The sequence below is a fragment of the Triplophysa rosa genome, unplaced genomic scaffold (genome assembly GCF_024868665.1).
Source record: "Triplophysa rosa unplaced genomic scaffold, Trosa_1v2 scaffold280_ERROPOS268589, whole genome shotgun sequence".
NCBI lineage: Eukaryota > Metazoa > Chordata > Actinopteri > Cypriniformes > Nemacheilidae > Triplophysa > Triplophysa rosa.
The window spans coordinates 58,119-78,791 of NW_026634293.1; the positions used below are offsets into that span (position 1 = coordinate 58,119).

The 20,673-nt window shown below is 42.1% G+C and overlaps 1 protein-coding gene across 1 annotated transcript in view; it reads left to right on the forward strand.

Moving 5' to 3' along the window:
• Nucleotides 1-11,854: 11,854 nt before the first annotated feature.
• The window catches only part of LOC130550289 (uncharacterized), a 66,688-nt gene continuing 57,869 nt past the window's right edge, over nucleotides 11,855-20,673 (forward strand). The window contains exon 1 of the mRNA XM_057327714.1: nucleotides 11,855-12,566. Coding sequence (XP_057183697.1) covers nucleotides 12,360-12,566 — 207 coding nt within the window. The 5' untranslated portion in view covers nucleotides 11,855-12,359. The remainder of the gene's footprint in view (nucleotides 12,567-20,673) is intronic.

Genomic DNA, 20,673 nt, shown 5'->3' on the forward strand with positions numbered 1-20,673 from the left:
ATAATAAGCGAAAATAAGATTTTTTTTAAGATATTATTTTTCCATCTGTTTCCCCTGTATAACTTACTTGAATGTTTGTCCTTATTAGCAGGGGGTTCCCAAACCTCTCAATCCTTGACCCAGCAACAGGTAATCTGTGTCAAACACAAATTTTTAACATGGGGAAAACATTCGTTTCAGTAGTTTTTATTTTATCGCAAATTAATAAGTTTAATTACGTACGGCAACAGCCATCCTTACATATAATAAAGCACAACATGCTTTAAATGATCTATTAATGAAAACATGATATAGTTTAAAAACAAATGGAAGCAGATCTGATATGTGGAAATTTAGAATAGTGAGTTTAGCGGATTCGTACGGTGGCGTATTGCTGCCACGTATTTTTCCACTCAATTATGTCATTAAAACGAGATAATATGTCGTTTAAACGAAATATTATCTCGTTTTAACGACATATTATTTTGTTTTAACGACATATTTGAGTGGAAAAAATAAAATGTAAGTGGCAGCAAATATGCCACGGTAGTAAAGGGATAATATGACGTCTCATAATAATTACACATTAATCTATTACGTGAAAGTGACATGTTTTCTAGATGGACATAGGTAAAATGTCATGTTTTCGAACCACGGCCCGCTGTACGGTACACTAAAAAAATCCGTAAAAATAGGGCACAATATACTGTATTAATATGAAGGAATTTTCTGTATTCATTTTTACAGCTGTTTTACCTGTATTTTACATTTTGCACTGCATTAAATTGCATTTTAGCATTAACGGAAATGTCCATAAAATAAAGGAAAATGTACTGGTAATTTTCTGCAACTACTTTATCCGTTTTTTACGGGATTTCTTTTTTACAGTGTAGCCAAAATCAAGAGAGCGATTTCTCTTCTGAGTTGTGCTTACGGATACAGAATATTTAATAAATGTTTGACTGACAACAAATCCAGCCTGAATACATTTCAGATGTAGTAGTTTATATCCACGAAGCTTCCCATAACGGTCTAGTTCATCAACGAGGAATAATGCCACTTCCAATGGGTCCGCTCAGCTACCACAGTAACGACCGGACCATATTCGTTTCCACGACGTACCAAATAACGTTTATGGGACGTGACGAGTACATACCAACAACCAAACATTTAAAATCATTTTTATAATTGTATTTAAACACATCGACTCTCGCATGGAGGATTAAATTAATTTGTGATTTAATCTGTGCATTAAAGATTCAATTTTATGCATAATTTAAATAATTTTCTAGTTAAATATGTATTATACAAAATATGACGATTAATAAAACTTAACACAGCGCTGTACATCAGCATCAGACTCTTTATTCAGATAGGCTACTGAAGTAAATGACATAAATAACCAAAGACTTCAACTCAATGTAGAGGATTCAAAGCAGATATTTATTGACAAAGATTAATAAATATTATCTTTAAGCTTAATATTACATTCTTGTTTTACCACAAGTTTAGCAGGATGTCCGTTTTTTTAGATACAACTATCAAAAGCTTCTTCAGTCACACTCGCAAACATCAGGGTCCGTTCATGTAAACGCGCCAAATCGATCGAAAATGTGTTTACTCTCACATCTGTGAGGTATAAAGAAAAAAAGTTAAATAACCGTTAATGTTTTAATGATGCCAGAGTGTGGCTCTTTGCAGAACAGAGAACGCGCTGGACAAGCGCGCGCATTAAATAAATAGGAACAGTTTTAATTGTTTTATCTTATTAAACTCCAGTTTAATAGCTCAGTTAATAGCACCAGTTCAGTTAATGAACCATCTCGTCAAAAAACTGAATTAATTTACCGAATTCATGCAATTCCGATTGAATTGTCTATTAATGAAACCAGTGAAAAAAATATGTTGTTTAAAATGATATAATATCTCTTTAAAAATGGGAAAAATATGACGTTTACACAAGAAAATTATTTTGTTTTAATGACATAATTGAGTGGAAAAATACGTGGCAGCAATACGCCACCGTACTAATCCGCTAAACTCACTATTCTAAATTTCCACATATCAGATCTGCTTCCATTTGTTTTTAAACTATATCATGTTTTCATTAATAGATCATTTAAAGAATGTTGTGCTTTATTATATGTAAGGATGGCTGTTGCCGTACATAATTAAACGTATTAATTTGTGATAAAATAAAAACTACTGAAACGAATGTGTTTTCCCCATGTTACAAATGTGTGTTTGACACAGATTACCTGTTGCTGGGTCAAGGATTGAGACGTTTGGGAACCCCCTGCTAATAAGGACAAACATTCAAGTAAGTTATACAGGGGAAACAGATGGTTTCAGTGAAATGCGCTGGTTTCTCTCGGCGTTCTGAGCTGGTTTGTGCGAGTCTCATCGACAAACAACTCAAGTTCTTATCAGCTCCATCCAGCGCATTTACAATAAATGTGATCACTAGTGGATAATTTCACGCAGTACCATGTCCAAGTGTACTCTTCCAAGTGTCTCATTGCAGACCTGTTGTTGTGCAGTTTCTGTTCATGTGTGCAAAGACATTTTAGAAATCTCGACCGAATAATGTTTTACGGCAATGTCCCTAATAAAGAGTATGTAGGCTATGTGTGGTAACCCTATCTACATACAGTTAGGGTGATATTAAATGACTAGATTGCCTTCTCTATGCAACTTCGTCAACCTCATTTAGTTTGGTCACACCACAAGGTGTCCCTGTAGCCTCAAAACTTCAGCACCGCCGCTCTGAGATCGATTGCTAATGTCTGAGGTGAAACACGCCCCCACTCATTAGCATACAGACAAAGAAATACATAAATAAATAAATGTAGAAATAAATAAATGTAAAAATAAATAAATGTAGGAATAAATACATAAATACATGAATAAATGTGGAAATAAATAAAAGTGGAAATAAATAAATTTATAAATAAATAAATGAAAAAACAAATAAGCGTGAAAATATATATAATTACCCATAAATAAGGAAATAAAAGTATAAATACTCATTTATTTTTGCTTTTTTACATTTCTTCATGGATTTATTTTTGTATTTATTTATTTTTAATAATGTCACTTTTGGAATTCCCTAGCATATTGTGGCACGTTTTAAAATCATGTGTACTAAGCCAAAAACAGAGTCCTGGTTAAATTATATCAGCAGGAGAGCTGAACGTCAGTGAAAGAAAGACAAGCTCCAGGTGACTTTTGACACTTTAAAGGAGACCTGGAATAGATAGAGAAAACGAAATATTTATCAAATGTCATTCTTAATAATTCTCACAAACCTAAAGCCTCTTTAGTACAATTAATGCAGTGCTAAATAACTCTCAGCCTAATGTTTCTGATGTGTCTCTTGATACCTGCAAGAGGTTTTTATGATTTTTTTGTGGATAAAGTAGTTGCTATTCGAGCATATTATACCTCCTTCTGTGGAGCCCTTTTTCCGGCTTCTGGATTTGCTGTTTTTGACCAGTTTGAGCCAGTGTCTCTTTTTTTCTAACATTCTACGATGTTATTAATCGTATGAAACCAGCTACTTTTCCCACAGATGTAGTTCCTCACAGTTTTTTAAAGGAGTTGTTTGATACCATCGTGCCTGTAGTTCTGTGGAAGTAAAATAGAGACAAATGTGTTTGAAGCAAAAAGACGTGCTGAATAGCACTAACTGAAAAAAAATGCATTGTATTAACAGTTCTTGCATTTTAAGGTTCTGCAATTCAACATGGTTGCATATTTAAGGTGTGATTTTTTTCAAATGTAAAAATTTCACAAACAGTTTCACCGTTTAAAAATTCAATAATCAAAATTCACCTTTTAAATTTCGTTAAAATAATTCAACTTGTTTTAAAATACAACCTTTAATATTCGACAGACAAATTTCAGTTCATATTATTTCGGTTTAAAAATTCGCTTCCATAAATTCAATGGTTCAAATTCGGCTTGAAATTCAAAGTTTCATGTCCGGGAATCCCAGGAGAAGCAATAGAGCGCCGATCCGCCAATGCATGATCTCTACCTGCTGCCTGACCGCTTCACCAGCAGGTGGTGCAAGTCGCTTCTGACGAAGACCAAAGCAAGAAAAGCAGATACTTTTTATATGTTTGCAGCACAGTCCACTAATCTGCTCGATTAAGTGAATTTATTTGATCTCATAGATCTCTTCTTATGCATCATCAAGAAAAAAAATATTGTTTCTTGTACTGGCAGCTTAGCTCACCACTATCAGCCCTGGAATGGACATGGAGCACGGGGACAATTCCAGGTGGCCTGGAATCAGTGGACTAGTCATACATTTATAATATTAATTTAATTATATCCTACCCGATCTACTAGTACTGCCTATCTATAGTAAGAGTTTATGTTTGTATTGGGCTTGCTATTTATACGCATTCATTACTTTTTACGTGCATATGATTACCCCCTTGGTTAAGATGGTGTGGGTTAAGTGGGTATGTACATAAAAAGTGCACGCAAAACACATGCATATCATATGCACGCAAAAGGTAATTTCTGTAGCTCGCTAAATACAAACATAAAACCGTGCTTTTGATAAGCAGGATCTAAAGTCATCAAATAATGATTTGAGTTTCGGGGATGAGGAAAATTGTATATGCTACAGTGAATTACTGAATCATACTGTGTTTGATTGAGTTTGACTGAGTTTTTTAAATAAAATAAGCTAATTGCATGAAGCTATTTGAATGACACATGCAATGGTATCTGAATAAATGTGCCAGAAAACAAGACAACAAGATTTTAAAGCATTACATTAGTTACATAACACCATCACAATAAACTTAACATTTAAATTCAAATAAAACATTTTATTTCGGTTTAAAACTAAATAAGAAAAAGAGCAATAATTATACATTTTAAACAGACAATAGTAGTAGGCTAACTAAAATAGTAGTGTAAACAGATGTAAGAACAAGCCATGAACAAATTTTCATCAGAACGTAAAATAATCTACAATATAAATAACAGTCTTTTCTTAAAAACGTAATTGTAAAATATTTAGTAAATGTAGGATATAAATGTAACTTAAACGAATAACTACACCACTTAAAAGAGAAATATCAATGGAAATAATTATGCCAATACTTTTCATCTGAAATCTCAGAACGCAAACAAAATAAAGCCAATTATAGCCTATTGTATGAACGAATGAATAAAAAATACTGCAACAATAAAGACACCTATACCTATTAGTTCTGGTATTATGTGAGAAATACGGCGGGACATGCTAAAATTCTTATTGTGTCATTTTTTGCATTCATATTTAGGGCTCTTCCGCATTTCTGTATAGCCTACGGTTATTAAAAAGGTGTAGGCTATACTAATTTTAGTCATCTGGTCTGAAGATTAAGCAACATTAAGCTTTTTAGAATGGTACACCGGCCGTGACGGCGTGGTCCGTGAACGCTAAAGGGACAGAGTAGGCTAAAGGCACTTAGCAAATCTTGCAAGCTTATAACGTTTTTGTTCCACCATGCCACCATACATGTTGTGGATATTCAGCTAAATGTTTAGCATAAGTTCAAAGAGGGTAAATTTGATCATTTAACTGAACTGTACACATGAGACACGTACATTACGTGCTTTCTCCAACGTGGTTTCAGTGTATTTCTGTCATTTAAAATGCATACATTTAACAATATGTTGACTTATTATGTGAGCATATAGATTAAAAATTATTATACTAAATCGTAATTTCGTTTTGATATGTTATATTAGTATTGGGTAAGCTAATTAAAAAGAAAGGCTATCCTAATATAAAAGTATACGAAATACAATGCGCCAAACAGCAACATCTACAGATAGTTGTGCATATTGCCATGGAGCACTCATATTGTTTTCTGACCAGTAATTACATATATTTTTTCACTGCTCGGCCAAGCAAACTGACTTGCGTTGAGGTGTATGCTAGAGAGGTCCTCATGTGTCCAAGCGGCTTCGGGTCTAAAACGTTGACAAAATATGCCTTGGGCACAGGTCGTGTCCGATATGACATCGGGTCTCTGGTAATTTATAACGAATGTGCTTTTACCAATCGCCCCGAAAGACAAAGACACAAATTAAATACATGTTATGGTTAGGTAAACAACAAATATTTGTTACGCCAAACTTTACAAGACATACTTAGGTTAATATACCTTGAGTGATTGACATTTTAGCATTTAATGAACAGACAGCAACTCAAGCAATTAGCGTGTACTCATACTCGCATGTTCGTGTGTGGCACATTATTGGGAAACGCACACAGCATGCAACAAAAGTTTTTATCTTTGCGCTTAAAAACCATCTTACAGCTGTATAGATCTTAACGCCGTGAGGTATCTTGCTTGGCTGCACAAGACGTTTCGGGTCTAGTCGGGTTCTAAAGAAAGTGCTGTCTATTTTTATCTGGTCTATTTTATCTGGCCTGCTCAAGAAGTTCGCTTGGCTAAAACATCAGTTTTTCTGTCTCGTATTAACAAAAGAACGTTTCCACAATTCCACAACATTCAGCATTTTCTGAGAGTCTCAAATTAGAACAAGATCATGCGAGGAAAATAAAAAGAATGTTTGTTAAGATTGCAGCTACGTCATATAAACAGAAGCACATGGGAGAATACGTGTTAAAAACAGAGCATTTGTCAATAAGCTCCTAGTTGAGATCTCAGTTATTTGACCGCTTCAAACACAATACATGTCCTGTAAATGCTGATGATGTATTTATGTGAACACGATGTGCTGAAGTAAAAAATAACTAAATTCCTTCGAGCCAGAGCAGGAAACCTAAAAATTCTGATGTTGATGATGCATAAGAAGAGATCTATGAGATCAAATAAATTCACTTAATCGAGCAGATGAGTGGACTGTGCTGCAAACATATAAAAAGTATCTGCATTTCTTGCTTTGGTCTTCGTCAAAAGCGACTTGCACCACCTGCTGGTGAAGCAGTCAGGCAGCAGGTAGAGATCATGCATTGGCGGAATCGCTCTATTGCTTCTCCTGGGATTCCCGGATGTGAAACTTTGAATTTCAAGCCGAATTTGAACCACTGAATTTGTGGAAGCAAATTTTTAAACCGAAATAATATGAACTGAAATATGTCTGTCGAATATTAAAGGTTGTATTTTAAAACAAGTTGAATTTTTTTAACGAAATTTAAAAGGTGAATTTTGATTATTGAATTTTTAAACGGTGAAACTGTGTGTGAAATATTTACATTTGAAAAAATCACACCTTAAATATGCAACCATGTTGAATTGCAGAACCTTAAAATGCAAGCACTGTTAATACAATGCATTTTTTTTCAGTTAGTGCTATTCAGCACGTCTTTTTGCTTCAAACACATTTGTCTCTATTTTACTTCCATATAGTTCAAAGAATTATTAATGACAGTTTGACCCTAGGTGTTGTTCCCTCAGATTTTAAACACGATGTGGTTCAACCTCTGATAAAAAAAAACCCTACCACAACACTACGGTTATCTCTAATTACAGACCAATCTCTAAACTTCCCTTCATTTTTAAAATAGTAGAGAAAGTTGTCTGTATACAGTTGCAGTCTTTTTTAGATTCTCATAGAATCTTAGAAGTATATCAGTCTGGTTGTAAAGTTCTTCATAGCACAGAAACAGCTCTTGTTAAGGTCTTTAATGATCTTTTATTGGCCACTGACGTAGAAGATTCAGCCATTCTTTTACTTTTAGATCTGACATCAGCATTTGACACCATTGATCATAATATCCTGCTTTCCCGGTTGGAACATGTTGTTGGCATTAAGGGTACTGATTTGGAGTGGTTCTTTACAACTTCTCTTTGATTGTCTCAGTGACATTAAAGATTGGATGGCCTGTAACTTTTTGCATTTTAATGAGAGTAAGACTGAAATTATGATATTTGGCGCAAATCTTACTAAACAAATCTCAGACATTGATCTGGGCCCTTTGCGTCCATTTGTGAGGTCTACAGCCAAAAATCTGGGTATAATACTGGATATGGATTTTAAACTTGACAAACAGATAAACTATGTAGTAAAGTCAAGTTTTTATCGGTTGAGGCTTTTATCTAAAATCAAGACATTTTTATAATTTAATGATTTTGAAAGACTTATACATGTTTTTATTGTATCTCGCCTAGTTTACTGTAATGCCCTCTATGTTTGTGTCAACCAGGCCTCTCTCCCACGTTTGCTCGTACGCGTAAACGGAAACATATTTCCCCCATATTAGCCTCCCAACACTGGCTTCCGGTATGTTTTAAAATTGATTTTAAGGTTTTAGTGCTTGGTTATAAATCCTTAAACGTCCTAGCCCTAATTTATCTATCTGGTTTAATAAAACCCCATGTTCCATCCAGGTCTCTGTGGGCAGTTCTAAGGTGAGTGGATATCTGGGGCTTAAACCAGAGACTTCCACATACGTGTTTGAATACAGTGCCGTAGCAAGTCAGGTCCGAGCCCATATGCAAAAACTTTTAACGGGGCGCCTCTGTCTGTTCGCGACCGCGTTGTGCATTACTGGACATCTGTTGTTTACTCAGGTTTGTTATTTAAATGTTAATGCACGTCAATCGCGCTCAAATAGTAACGACAAACCCCAAGGGAGCCCAAACTCCCAAGCCCCATCGGCACCAATAGCCCTGTGGTTAGTGTGTGCTGACATATAGTGCTAGTGCACTTGCAGCCCTATCTGAGTTTGATTCCCGTCTCAGGCATCTTTTCCCAGTCCCACTCCCCTGTCTCTAACCAAAGCTTTCCTGTCTTTTCTCCACTGTCTTATCAAATAAAGGCAAAACGCCCCTAAAATATAACTTATCAAAAAAAGAAAGAGGGAAAAAGCAATGTAGCCAGCGTTTTGCACGTGTTTTTACACGCAACATGTGAATGGCCCTAACATTTCTATGATAAAACAGTTATCAAACATTAAACATTAAGCCACTTTCATATCGCTGGCTCTTTCACAGTTAAAGCGGACCTTAATTTCGGCTTCTGTCCGTAGCAAATCCCGCCGTCTTTCATTTGTTTGGCCACCTCAATTAGATTGATATTGATGAGCTCATGCAAATTAAACTTCATTCCGTTTCGACACAGCCAGGTAAACAAGTAATGTTGTACAATATACATTTTACAATAATAATACGAGTGTAAATGATTATATGTAATAAAATTATTAAATAGATGACAACTAATAAGACATCTCTACCCTAAACCTCACCATACATTTTATTATAAACATCTGTTAGCCATTTTCAAATATTTTCTTCATTTTGTTGAAAATAAATGCCTGTATGATCTGATATCTGATGTGAATGTAGTTTGGGAAAAGGTGGATTTGATCGTGCACTTAAATGTAGAGTCAGTACTACTTGTCACGCATCTTACTACACCACAGAAGTTGCTGGGAGAGTGGTGTTGTTTTTACACTTTTCGAAGAAGAAGGACCCACTCACATTTGCCCATGGGTAGACACGCAAAAGATGCAAAATGTAAACGGCCTTAAGTGATTCATACACGGCATGGTAATAAAACATTCGGGGCTTTACTGAAAACATTCGGGGTTTCAGTCCCCTTAGCCCACCCCTAGCGCCGCCACTGCTGCTGACCTTATGTTGTTGGCAGTCACTAGAGTAAGACTGAAGCAAAGGGGAGAACGTGCCTTTACTGTAGCTGCCCCTAAACTGTGGAATGCATTACCTTTGTTTAGTGAGGATGGCCCCAACCTTGTCTGTGTTTAAAACTAGTCTTAAAACACATTTTTATTCATTAGCCTTTGACTGTGGTCTTTCTTTGTCTTTGTATTACCTTATTGTTGTTAACTTTATGACTTTTATGTACAGCACTTTGGTCAACTGTGGTTGTTTTAAATGTGCTTTAGAAATATATTTAACTTGAAAGGGAGCAGTTTTAAGTGTCATTGTTTATCTAAACTTCTATGTCATATTTGTTTGTTTTTCATTTGCATTTTTATTTTGCTTGGTCTCTGCTGTGAGCTATGTTGTCTCATGGCTATGTTGCTTTTTCGTATTGTAATAATAATCAATATTATTTTATTAATGATCAGACAAGTTTAAAATATGATGGTGGTCTGACAGTTAGCCAGGAAATCTGATTTACTATCTGGGCTTTTGCTCACAGTTTGGTCCACCATTCTGAAAATGTCTCCTGCACCCATGATGTCCACCCAAAGAATATTAAATAAAATAATACCAACTGGTTACCAATACAAACAGCTGGAACTAGCTGTTGTACAGAAAAGTAGTTATGAGTCAAGAAGAACTAAATTGCTGAGTAAAGGCCACCAGTAGATGTGTTAAACAAAAAGGCTGAACATTTTTAACGCTTTAGGAGTGTACTGTATTCCAAGGTAATATATGATAAATGATTACCCAAGCTGGTCTGCAATATTTCTGGTCAGTGGAGTTTGTTCAATGCATGTTATAAATTACCTCACCTCCTAGTCTCAGCAATGACCTTGAGTACAGCCAAGTGATCGCCTATGTGGTTTCACCTCCATGCCTTATTTACTTCAGCAAAGACTTCAGTAAACACATTTACAGTATGTGCTATGATTTTTCTTGACTTAAAACAATCCTCATACAATGGCAATAAATGCATGAGAATGCCTAAACACAACATTTTAATTTGAGAAGATCTTAAATAATTTAGTCCTGAATTAATTATCAAAATTCAAAGTGCCCAATAATGCTTAATGTCTTCTATGACACAATCTTTCTGTCAGTTGAACAGAAACACACCAAATATGAAAGTCAGGCTTAGGCAATAACCTTGTGAATACAAATCTGAACTTAATTATGACACGTTCCTTATACAAAGCAATCGTATGGGTTTAGAGTACTTGTAGCACGCGCAAGTAGTGCTACTACTTTCTTTTAGAGCTTTAAATATGTGGTCACTATGACACTGTTTAATAAAAAATAAATTACAGAAGTTTCCTTTTTTTTGGTGAACTATTCCTAAGGAGCATATGCACATCCTGCATACACCAAAAGCTAAATTATTTTTACCAGAATGATTGCCTGCATCATTAGATAACATAAGACCAATAGTTTATCTCATTTTCTGTTTTTTTTTTTGTCTCTTTTTTATTAAAACTGTTGTAATCCTGTTCACCTCTCTTATATATACGTTTATTTTTACATCAAAAGTACAGGGGAAGGTTGAAAACACGCTTCAGTCTCCACTACTAAGCAAAGAAATCACCTGACCTTCTCTCTCATCTATAAACAAACCGTGCTTGTCTTCCCTTAAGGCACACACAGAAGCAAGGATAGATGTCTGCTGAAAAGGACATTCTATATCTATTGTTAGTGTGTAAAAGTGAAGCAGCTGTATCTGGCTGACTTGACTGTGTGGCTCTGATTTTTCACTTTTTAGCATTCATACTGACATGATTCCACTTCAACTGCCTGATTTGGAAATCCAAAATACATTGACATGGAAACTCTAAGGCAAAAATAACCACAAAATATATAATAGTATCATAAAGTATTAAAACACGGCTCCATGTGTTACTTAATTTGGTGTGATGCAAGATATAACCTTTAAATAAAAATAAATTAATTGGGGCAAATAATCACTTTTCTTTTTTCTAATTTCACCAAATAGTAGTTTAGAGCTAATTATATTAGTATAATGCTAATTAACTTCAAAATTGATAATGCCATTTTCTACATTGATGTTTAGGTTTAGGTATATGTGTATATTATTGCGCACTGTAAAAACAATGATCACAGGAAGTAAATCTGCAATATTTCTCCATCAAATCATCAGGCAGGAGACTGAAGTAAACCTACAGGTGCGAAGTCTATCAAATATGCAGGGTGTAATAAAAAATAGCCTACATTACCGTCTCTTAGAAAGCGGGAGTGAATGAGTACGATGAGGAAACAGCACATCGCCGCTCCCGCTAGAGCCCACGCAACTCTCAGCATCAGCATCCTGACTGGATTCAGCATCCACACCACATATCCATGCTCTTGCCATACAAAACACACCGCTTTGCGATTTTCTATATAACAGATTCCAATGATAGTAGAAAAGATGTTGTCCTTTCAGTAGGGGATGCCAACTTTACGTAAGCAATATTATTGATGATAAGTCAGAGCTTTCACCGCCCATCGCATAAGGTGCCGACATTTCCAGTTTGTCTGTGACTGCTGCATGGATCTAACTCGAGTGATCCGTTCTCTCCAACGGACGCGTTTTACGCACTTCCAGAACTGCGTTGATGTTAAAAATACTCTGTATTACCAGCCTGTCGACAGGTTCATCATACGCATCAGAAGAAACTATTCAGTACCGTAATTCCAGCATTAAGCGCGTAATCATATAGAAATGTCCCCAACGCGATGCATGTGATGGTGATGTGCTGGGGTCTATCTTATCTCCACCTCTATCTCTTATCTCCGTATGTGTGTTACCGGGGTCTGATTCTTCTCTTAACAAGCGCACTTTCTCTCCGCTCTGACGCATACATCGCCTCCTTACAATCGTCTGAAGCGTTTGAGATGAATTCGCCGGTGGATGCGTCAGAGCGCATGTTCCTCCAGTGTGACGTAAGTCTTAAGAGTGTTATAAGTTATTTTAATATGCGTCTTAAAATGCTTACGCTAAAGCTATAAGAAATGATATGCATTACACGCAGGGACGTGCACAAACATTTTAAGGGGCAGGGGCTCAAGTGGAAAAAAGGGCATCATCTCATATCATCTCAAATTATTATTATTCTTGTTGTTGTAATTATACTTCCTGTACCATGCAAACACACACGCACGCACACACAAATAGAATACTACTAACAACATACTAGAATGGATATCTACATCACTTTTTATACGCAAAGCTGAAGGTGTAGCTTCAGTTATAGCAGCTGTGCCGCCATGTCACAGCAGGAATGCATAAGGAATGCATTCATCTGCTCATGTCATTATTTAATCTGACACTGCTGTTATTAGTGTACTGCTTTTGCAACTGTTATAACACGAAACGTCTCCGAGTGAGAGATGCACTGACAATCGGTGTCGTCCGGGGGCGTAACATTTCTGCCACACGCTTGAGATATTCAGCCAATCACAACGCACTGGGCAACTGGCTAATCAGAGCACACCGCGCTTTTCATAGCGATACATTTTGTCAAAATCCAAGCGTTTTAGAAAGGCGGGGCATAGAGGCGCTACAATAATGTGCAGTATGTAAAAGAGTTTTTTTAACCGTAAAACACATTTTATTACACCATAAACACGAGTTAATCATGTTTTTAATCATGTCATTTGACCCCGCAGTTTTTAGTTTTGAGATTTTGGTACACATTGATTTACTTTCCATTTCTTCTTTTGAAAAAGGTGTTTTTAAATTGGGTGTTTGTTTAAAAGCCTACTATCTGTTTACTTCTGTAGATTTATTTTAAATTAACCAAAACCAGCTATATGCATATTTAAACAACATTTAAAGGGAAAAAACTCTTGATATAAGTCATTAACTAATAACCGGGGAAGTTCTGTGGTGATATACTTTAGTTATTTTGTTTATCCTATTCATCTGTAATGCCTTGCATCAAATGTATGGAAATTAGCTCATTTTAATTACTCAATGCCTGATTTGCATGATATGCATGTGTCGATTTTGATAACATTATTAATTTTACTAGATCCACTTTTCTGCCGAGTTTAGACCCGAAATAAATCACACCTGGGGCTGGTTGCATAAACTGCTTAACTAGTCTTAGAAGTTAGTCATCTAATTTTTTTCTTCAAGACTCTTCATAGCTTCTTTAAATCAGTTACATAAAAAGGTAGATTGGGCTAATTGAAATATGAAAAGTAAGACTGATTAGTCCAAACTAATTGCTAGTCGGTGAGACTATTTGTCTTAACAAATCTTAACACAGTCTTAATTTAGCGGCTAAGTTTATGCAACTGGGCCATGAACAAGCTTAATCAAGGTCTTTTTGCGGCGCTGTGCGGAGATCGATCGGCATATGTCAGTAAGATACCGCGAGAGCGACTGTAAACATACAGACCATTCTGCACTTGAACGTCTCTCGCTGTACTTAACACAATGAATCTGCGCAGCGCTGAATTAAGCCCTTGGTTGTTCAGGTGTGTTTTATTAGAGTCAGGGCGAAACTTGGTTGGCAGGAAAGGCTGCATAAGATAAACTTTAGCTAACTTATTACATTGTAGCTCATGGGTTACTAGCAAGACAAATTACTCATATTTTGCTTATATCTTTTGGATAATTAGCTGTAAATTCGAGGCACTGGTAGCTTAATATTTTTAATCATCACTCACCCGCACACCAAGACAAAAACAACTGGAATAGGGCGGCTTCACTTCTGCGGTTCTCTGCCTGTGCTGTGCCTGTCTGCGACGTGCCGATCATGTGTGCTTCACCACACACTAGCTGCGTTTACATGGACACTTCGGATTGAATTTAATCAGATTGTGAAATCTGAATGTAGTGTTTACATGAAAGGTAAATTAAGTGATCTGATTGATGTGCGTGTTTACATGACAAGAATCAGCATATTATCACTTCTAAAGTTCGGTATTAGCTGTTGCTAAACACTTATTTAATTATGGTTTGCCTGTAGACGCTCTGGTGGGTCTTGGTACTTTTGTCATGGATTTACCATGGTAAAACCGCATCGGGTGCAGGGGCAGATTTAGGGATTTGGGAGCCCTAGGCAAATCCATGTATGGGGGCCCCGAATGCGCCATTTTACTTTACTGCAACCCATATTTTTCCTCACACAACTTTTCACCCACCATCAAAGTGACAGGGGAAAACGTCTTGGTTACGGATGTAACCTCGGTTCCCTGATGGAGGGAACGAGACGTTGTGTCGAACCGACAGAATGGGGTTTGTCTTGAGAACCTATCATCTTCTGAGTATTTAGAAAAGGCCAATGAAAATTGGCGAATGAAATTTGCATTCCGGGCTCCTCCCCGGATGTCCGGGTATAGGAGGGAAGCCGGCGTGCTCATTCATTCACCTGTTGGTCTGAGGAGCCTAAAGCATCCTCCCCCGACCGCTGGGGTGGGCGGCCAGTGTTGTGGCATGAGGGACACAACGTCTCATTCCCTCCATCAGGGAACCGAGGTTACATCCGTAACCAAGACGTTCCCTTTATGTCGGTCTCTCGACGTTGTGTCGAACCGACAGAATGGGGTTCCTATGGAAAACGCCACAGCACTGAGCCGCTTCACAATCTATGCGGAGCGACGTTGACTGGCCTGGGCGAGTCAGACGAACACGCTAACGCGAAATTATGACCCTCCAGTGGAGAGGAAGGGGGGACCCAGAGCTTTACACAAAGTTGGGAAGCCCCTGTCACCGGCCGCCACGGGCGGAGGCCTAGTTCTCTAAATGGCAAGAAGCCGCCCGGCACCGTACGGGCCACTGGGTAAGCATTATTCCCCCCTGGGGGGAAAACGCTGCAGAGGCCACTACCTACCGTAGGAAGGAATTAGTGGAGACACCACATGGTCTCACCATCAAGGGAGAACTCATGGGAGGAATGTGCGGACTGCAGGAGTTAACCGCAAGGTGGGAGTCCACCTGGGGAGGTCATGGGTTGCCAAGGTGGGAACCATTCATGAGGATACATCAGACGGAACAGCCCACGGAGGGGGGGTTACCATGTCTGGAGCACTAGGTCCGGTAAGAGCTATGTGGGAGATATCTCTACTGTTCCCCGGCCTAAGGGAGCAGGGCTGCTCTGCCCAGCCTGTCCCCTGGAAGGGTGCTTAGTGATGGATGGAATGCCTGTTCTTTAGCAGAGGGGAAAGAAGTGAGGCGGGATCGCCACTGCTCCCCCCGGAGGGGGAAGGGCTTCCGCAGACGTACGCCCTACCGGCTGCCGGTCCCACACCTTGCCAGGATGCGGGCTGACACCGGTTCCGCACATAGGTATTAGAACCTCACGGAGTTGTTGGGCATAGCCCAACCCACAGCTCTGCAGATGTCTGCCAGAGAGGCGCCCTGAGCCAGTGCCCATGAGGGGTGTGCCTCACTCCCAATGGGCAGGGGCGAATTGAGATCGGTATGTCCTAACGAGGGCATCCACGATCCAGTGCGCCAGCCTCTGTTTGGAGACAGCCCTCCTGCTGACCTCCGAAACAGACAAAGAGCTGCTCAGAGCTTCTGGGCTCTGCATGCGGTCTAAGTAGAGGCGCCGTGCGCATACTGGACACAACACGGATAGGTTGGGTCTTCCTCCCCGGTGGGGAGCGCCTGCAGGTTCACCACCTGGTCTCTCGGGAGAGTGGTGGGAACCTTGGGCACGTAGCCGGGGTCTCAAGATAACGTGAGAATCCCGGCACCGAGTTCTAGGCAATCTGTGGACACGGAGGGTGCTTGTAGATCCCCTACCCTCTTGGAGGTGAGCGCCATGCGGAAAGCCGTTTTTATCAAGACTGAGAAAGAGCGGCAACCCCGAGAGGCTCGAAGGGGGCGGGGGCCTCTTGAGGCCCGCCACCTAGGTCGCAAGAGGGTACGGAGCGCGGGTAAGGTGGTCACCATCTCACGCCCCTTAGGAACCTAATGACCAGGTCGTGCTGTCCCAGAGGCTACCCAGCACTTGGGTCATGATGAGCGGCCGTAGCGGCTACATACATTCCCAGTGTGGAGGGGGAGAGGTTACTCCCCAGCTTTTGAGGAAGGGACAGCTCGTACCCGACCGAGCAACTCCGCGGGTCTTCTCGCCGAGAAGAGCACCAGGACGGGAAGAGGCGCCACCTATGGGCGTATAAGCCGCCCAGTGGCCGAAGCCCTAGCCTGAGTGACGTCCCAACCAGACCGGGGGTGGGTCACTCAGGATCTCCTCGTCCCGTCCAGTCATGGAGACCAGGTTTTGCCTGGGATGCCGTAACGTGCCCCTTCCCCTGGGGAAGCAGTTCGCCAGGGAGAGCGGCAAGGGGGGAGTTGTTGTCAGAGCCTTAGCTCCGAGAACCAAGTCCTGGTTAGGCCAAAGGGGGCGTAACTAGTACCACTTGATGCTCCTCTTCCCTGGCCTTGCACAGGATCTGTGCAATGAGGCTCACTGGGGGGAAGCGTACTTCCGCTTGGCCCGCGGCCAGCTGTGCGCAAGGGCATCCGTGCCGAGGGTTGCATCGGACAGGGAGTACCAAAGCGGACAATGGGTGGAGTCCGGAATGGCAACAGGACCACCTGTGCCTGGCCGAACCTCTCCCAAATGAGCCGGATGCGCGGGGATGGAGTCGCCACTCTCCGCGAGGCGTTGACTGACGAGAGAGCGCATCAGCTGTCTGGTTCAGGACGCCTGGGATGTGTGTGGCTCGCAGGGAACTGATCACCTGCTGACTCCAGAGGAGGAGGCGCCGGGCGAGTCATGTTAGCTGCCGTGAGCGAATACAATGATATACGCCACAGCAGCTGTGCTGTCCGACCGGACCAGCAAGTGCTTGCCCTGCACGAGAGGTAGTAGCCTCCTGAATGCAAGTAGCACAACCAACAACTCTAGGCAGTTGAAATGCCAATGCAGGCGGGGGCCCGTCGACCGCTCAGACACTGCTTGCCCGTTGCACACGGCAACCCAACCCCAAGGAGGTCATGGAGACCAGGGGGTTAGGGTGTGTCGGCAGAAAAGCGTGTGACCATACGCCTGCTGACGGTGTGCCACGCTCTCCAAGGAACATGACTCTGTAGCCAGTGTTGGAGCGGTCGTATGTGCATCGACCCGAGGGGGACCACCCTCGCCGAGGATGCCATGTATCCCAGGAGCCTCTGAATTGTTTCAGGGAGACCGCTGACTGTCTGAAAGCTTCAGGCAGTACAACACTGATCGGGCGCGCTCTGTAGTCAATCGCACTGCCTCTGGGAGGTCGCGGGTCTCGCGCTCCCCGCGGGGGGTGAGCAGGGCCGCTCATGAGGACAGAGTCGAGTTCTCTACCGAGAAAGAGGATGCTCTGCACCGGGGAGAGCTTGCTCTTCTCAGTTGACCTGTAGCCCCACCGATCTAGGTGCCGGAGCACCAGGTCATTGTGTGTACACAACAGATCTCGAGAGTGCGCCAAACTGAGCCAGTCGTCGAGATAGTTTAGTACCCGCACACCTCCTTCCCTGAGGGGAAGGAGGGCGGCTTCCACGACCTTCGTAAAGACTCGTGGAGACAGGGACAGACCGAAGGGGAGGACCCTGTACTGATATGCCCGTCCCTCGAACACAAACTGTCGGAACGGCCGATGTCGAGGGAGGATCGAGACATGACGTACGCGTCCTTCAGGTCGATTGCCATGAACCAGTCCTGACACCTGATGGACGTCAGCATGCGCTTCTGCGGGATCAACCTGAAAGGCAGCTATTATGTAGGTGCCTGTTCAGAACACACAGACCCAAGAAAGGGCGCAGCCCCCTGCCTTTCTTGGGGACAATGAAGTTCAGCCTGTAAAACCCGTTGAACATCTTGGCTGGTGAGACGGGCTCGATCACTCCCTTCACCAGAATGACTGAGGTATATCGGATGCCCTGAAACTTGGCAGGCGTGAGGCGACTGGATCGCGTAGCCGAGACGGATCATCTTCCCTAGCCAGCCTGACAGTCTGGGAAGCCAGACAGGCTCCCAGAATAATGAGACAGGGACTAAAGGTACGATCTTTTTCATCATCCCCCCGGGGGGGGGAGGGTGGTTCGATGGCTAGCAGTACGGGTTCCTTGCCGGGGGAGGTCCCCCGGGGAGGAGATCGGCTCTGCTGTTTTTCCTGCCTGGCGACTCTGCAGCTCAATGCACTGTCTGACTGAGAGTGCTGAGGGCTGGTGTTTATACTCGACATTGACAAGGCTTCGCCATGTCGAGTTTGCCGTTCACCGTCGTGCAGAGGGTTGGAGTGGCTGTGATAACCCAGAGAGAGAGGAAACTCTCCTCTTTTGAGAGTAATTGGGCTGCTGATGGGGCCATGGTCTCCTCTTCGCTGTCTCCTTCAGGGGGGGGGGGCGCCTGAGTGGGGGCGCCAGAGCTGGAGGGCGTCAAAGAGGACCAGGGCTGCTGGGAAGCAGACAGTGCATGGGACTCGACGGCCGAGGCGGTCGTGTCGCGCACGGAGGACTGCTTCTTTACTGTCGAGAACCCTCCGGGGGAGGCCGCGTGCGGGTCTCGTGCCCCGACGGGCGGGGGTGAGCGGGGCCACTGCGGCTCGACAGTAACACCAACCAGCCCCCCCTTGCGAGACGGGTGCGTCGAGACAGCAGACCTTCTCAGCATTACTCATCTGCGCAAGGATCGGCCAGAGGAGTTTCTCATGGACCACAAGTGTGGACATCGTCCGACCCAGGGCCCGCGTGGTCACCTTGGTCGCCCGTAGAGCGAGGTCGGTGGTGGCGCGGAGTTCCTGCATAAGCGCTGGGTCGGTCTTACCCTCGTGGAGCTCTCTCAACGCCCTGGCCTGGCAGGAGCCATAGCGTGGAGAGAGGAGGCAGCTTGGTCCGCCGCAATGTAAGCTCTCGACACCAGAGATGCCGAGACACCACATGCTTTGGACGGGAGTCTAGGTCGAGCCCCACCCAGGTGGCCGCCGCCTACGGGCACGAGAGCACTGCGGCGGCATACTCCACGTATCCTCCAGCTGTTTCAACCTCGAGGGCAGTGTGGGTGACGGAACTTTGTTTGACGTGAAACGTGACAGAAAGGGGCGTTCCAGGTCTTACTAAGTTCCTCATGCACTTCCGGTAAACACGGCACTGGGGGCAGGCATGGCTTTGAGCCGCGCTCAAACCGAGGCGCCATGTAGCCAGCCGCGAGCGCCAGGAAAGGCAGTGTGGGCACTGTAACCCAACACTCACGGCAGCCCGGGAAAACATGGCTGACATTTCGACGTCCGCTTCTTCCTGGGCTCGACCCCCCGAGGGAGGGAGCCCGTGGAATCGTCGGAGTCGGATGGCAGTACGTCACCCCCCGATGCTGCAAGAGACATCTCATCATCACGCATTGTGTCCGAATACGTGATTGAGGAATAAGACGGCGGACCGTCTCCTGGGGAACGGTCAGACGAGCGAGACTCAATTTCGTTTTTGCAGCTAATGTACCACACAGTGACACTCTCGCTGTGGGCTATGGAGAGATTCTGCGGACTAAATTAAAAAGGAATTGCAAACTGCATTTGCAAATGCGTTTTCTATTTGCTCGTGTCAAAATTGTGACATAATTCAAACGCAAATGTAAACCGTTTTCATTTGCATTTACGCGAACGTACAATGTCTGCCAAATTTCAAAAGGAAAAGCAGTCTATTTGCAAATGAATTACCTCTGTCTTACGAGTTACGACCCTGCCATATTTAAATCGCAATATCAATTCCCCATATGCTATTTCACTTCCTCTGGTGTCGCGTATTAAGCCTGCCAAAACTCAAATGAAATCGCGAACCCTTTGCATTTGCGTTTCCTCTGATTTGTGCAGAAACCTGGATTGAGCTACAGCTAAAAGCCAAAATAATAATAATGGAACAAACAAGGATCAGATGCAAACTTTCATATAGAGAAAATCTTTACAATTGTGGCACTTAACAAGTATAATTTAAAGAAGTTCAACGGGCTCGATAAACACAAACAGTGGTTTGGTGATCTCAATGAGCTACCAATAAAAGTCATATTGAAGCAGTGTGGATTCATCATAATTACATTAATTTCTCAGGTTGGTGCATCACCTG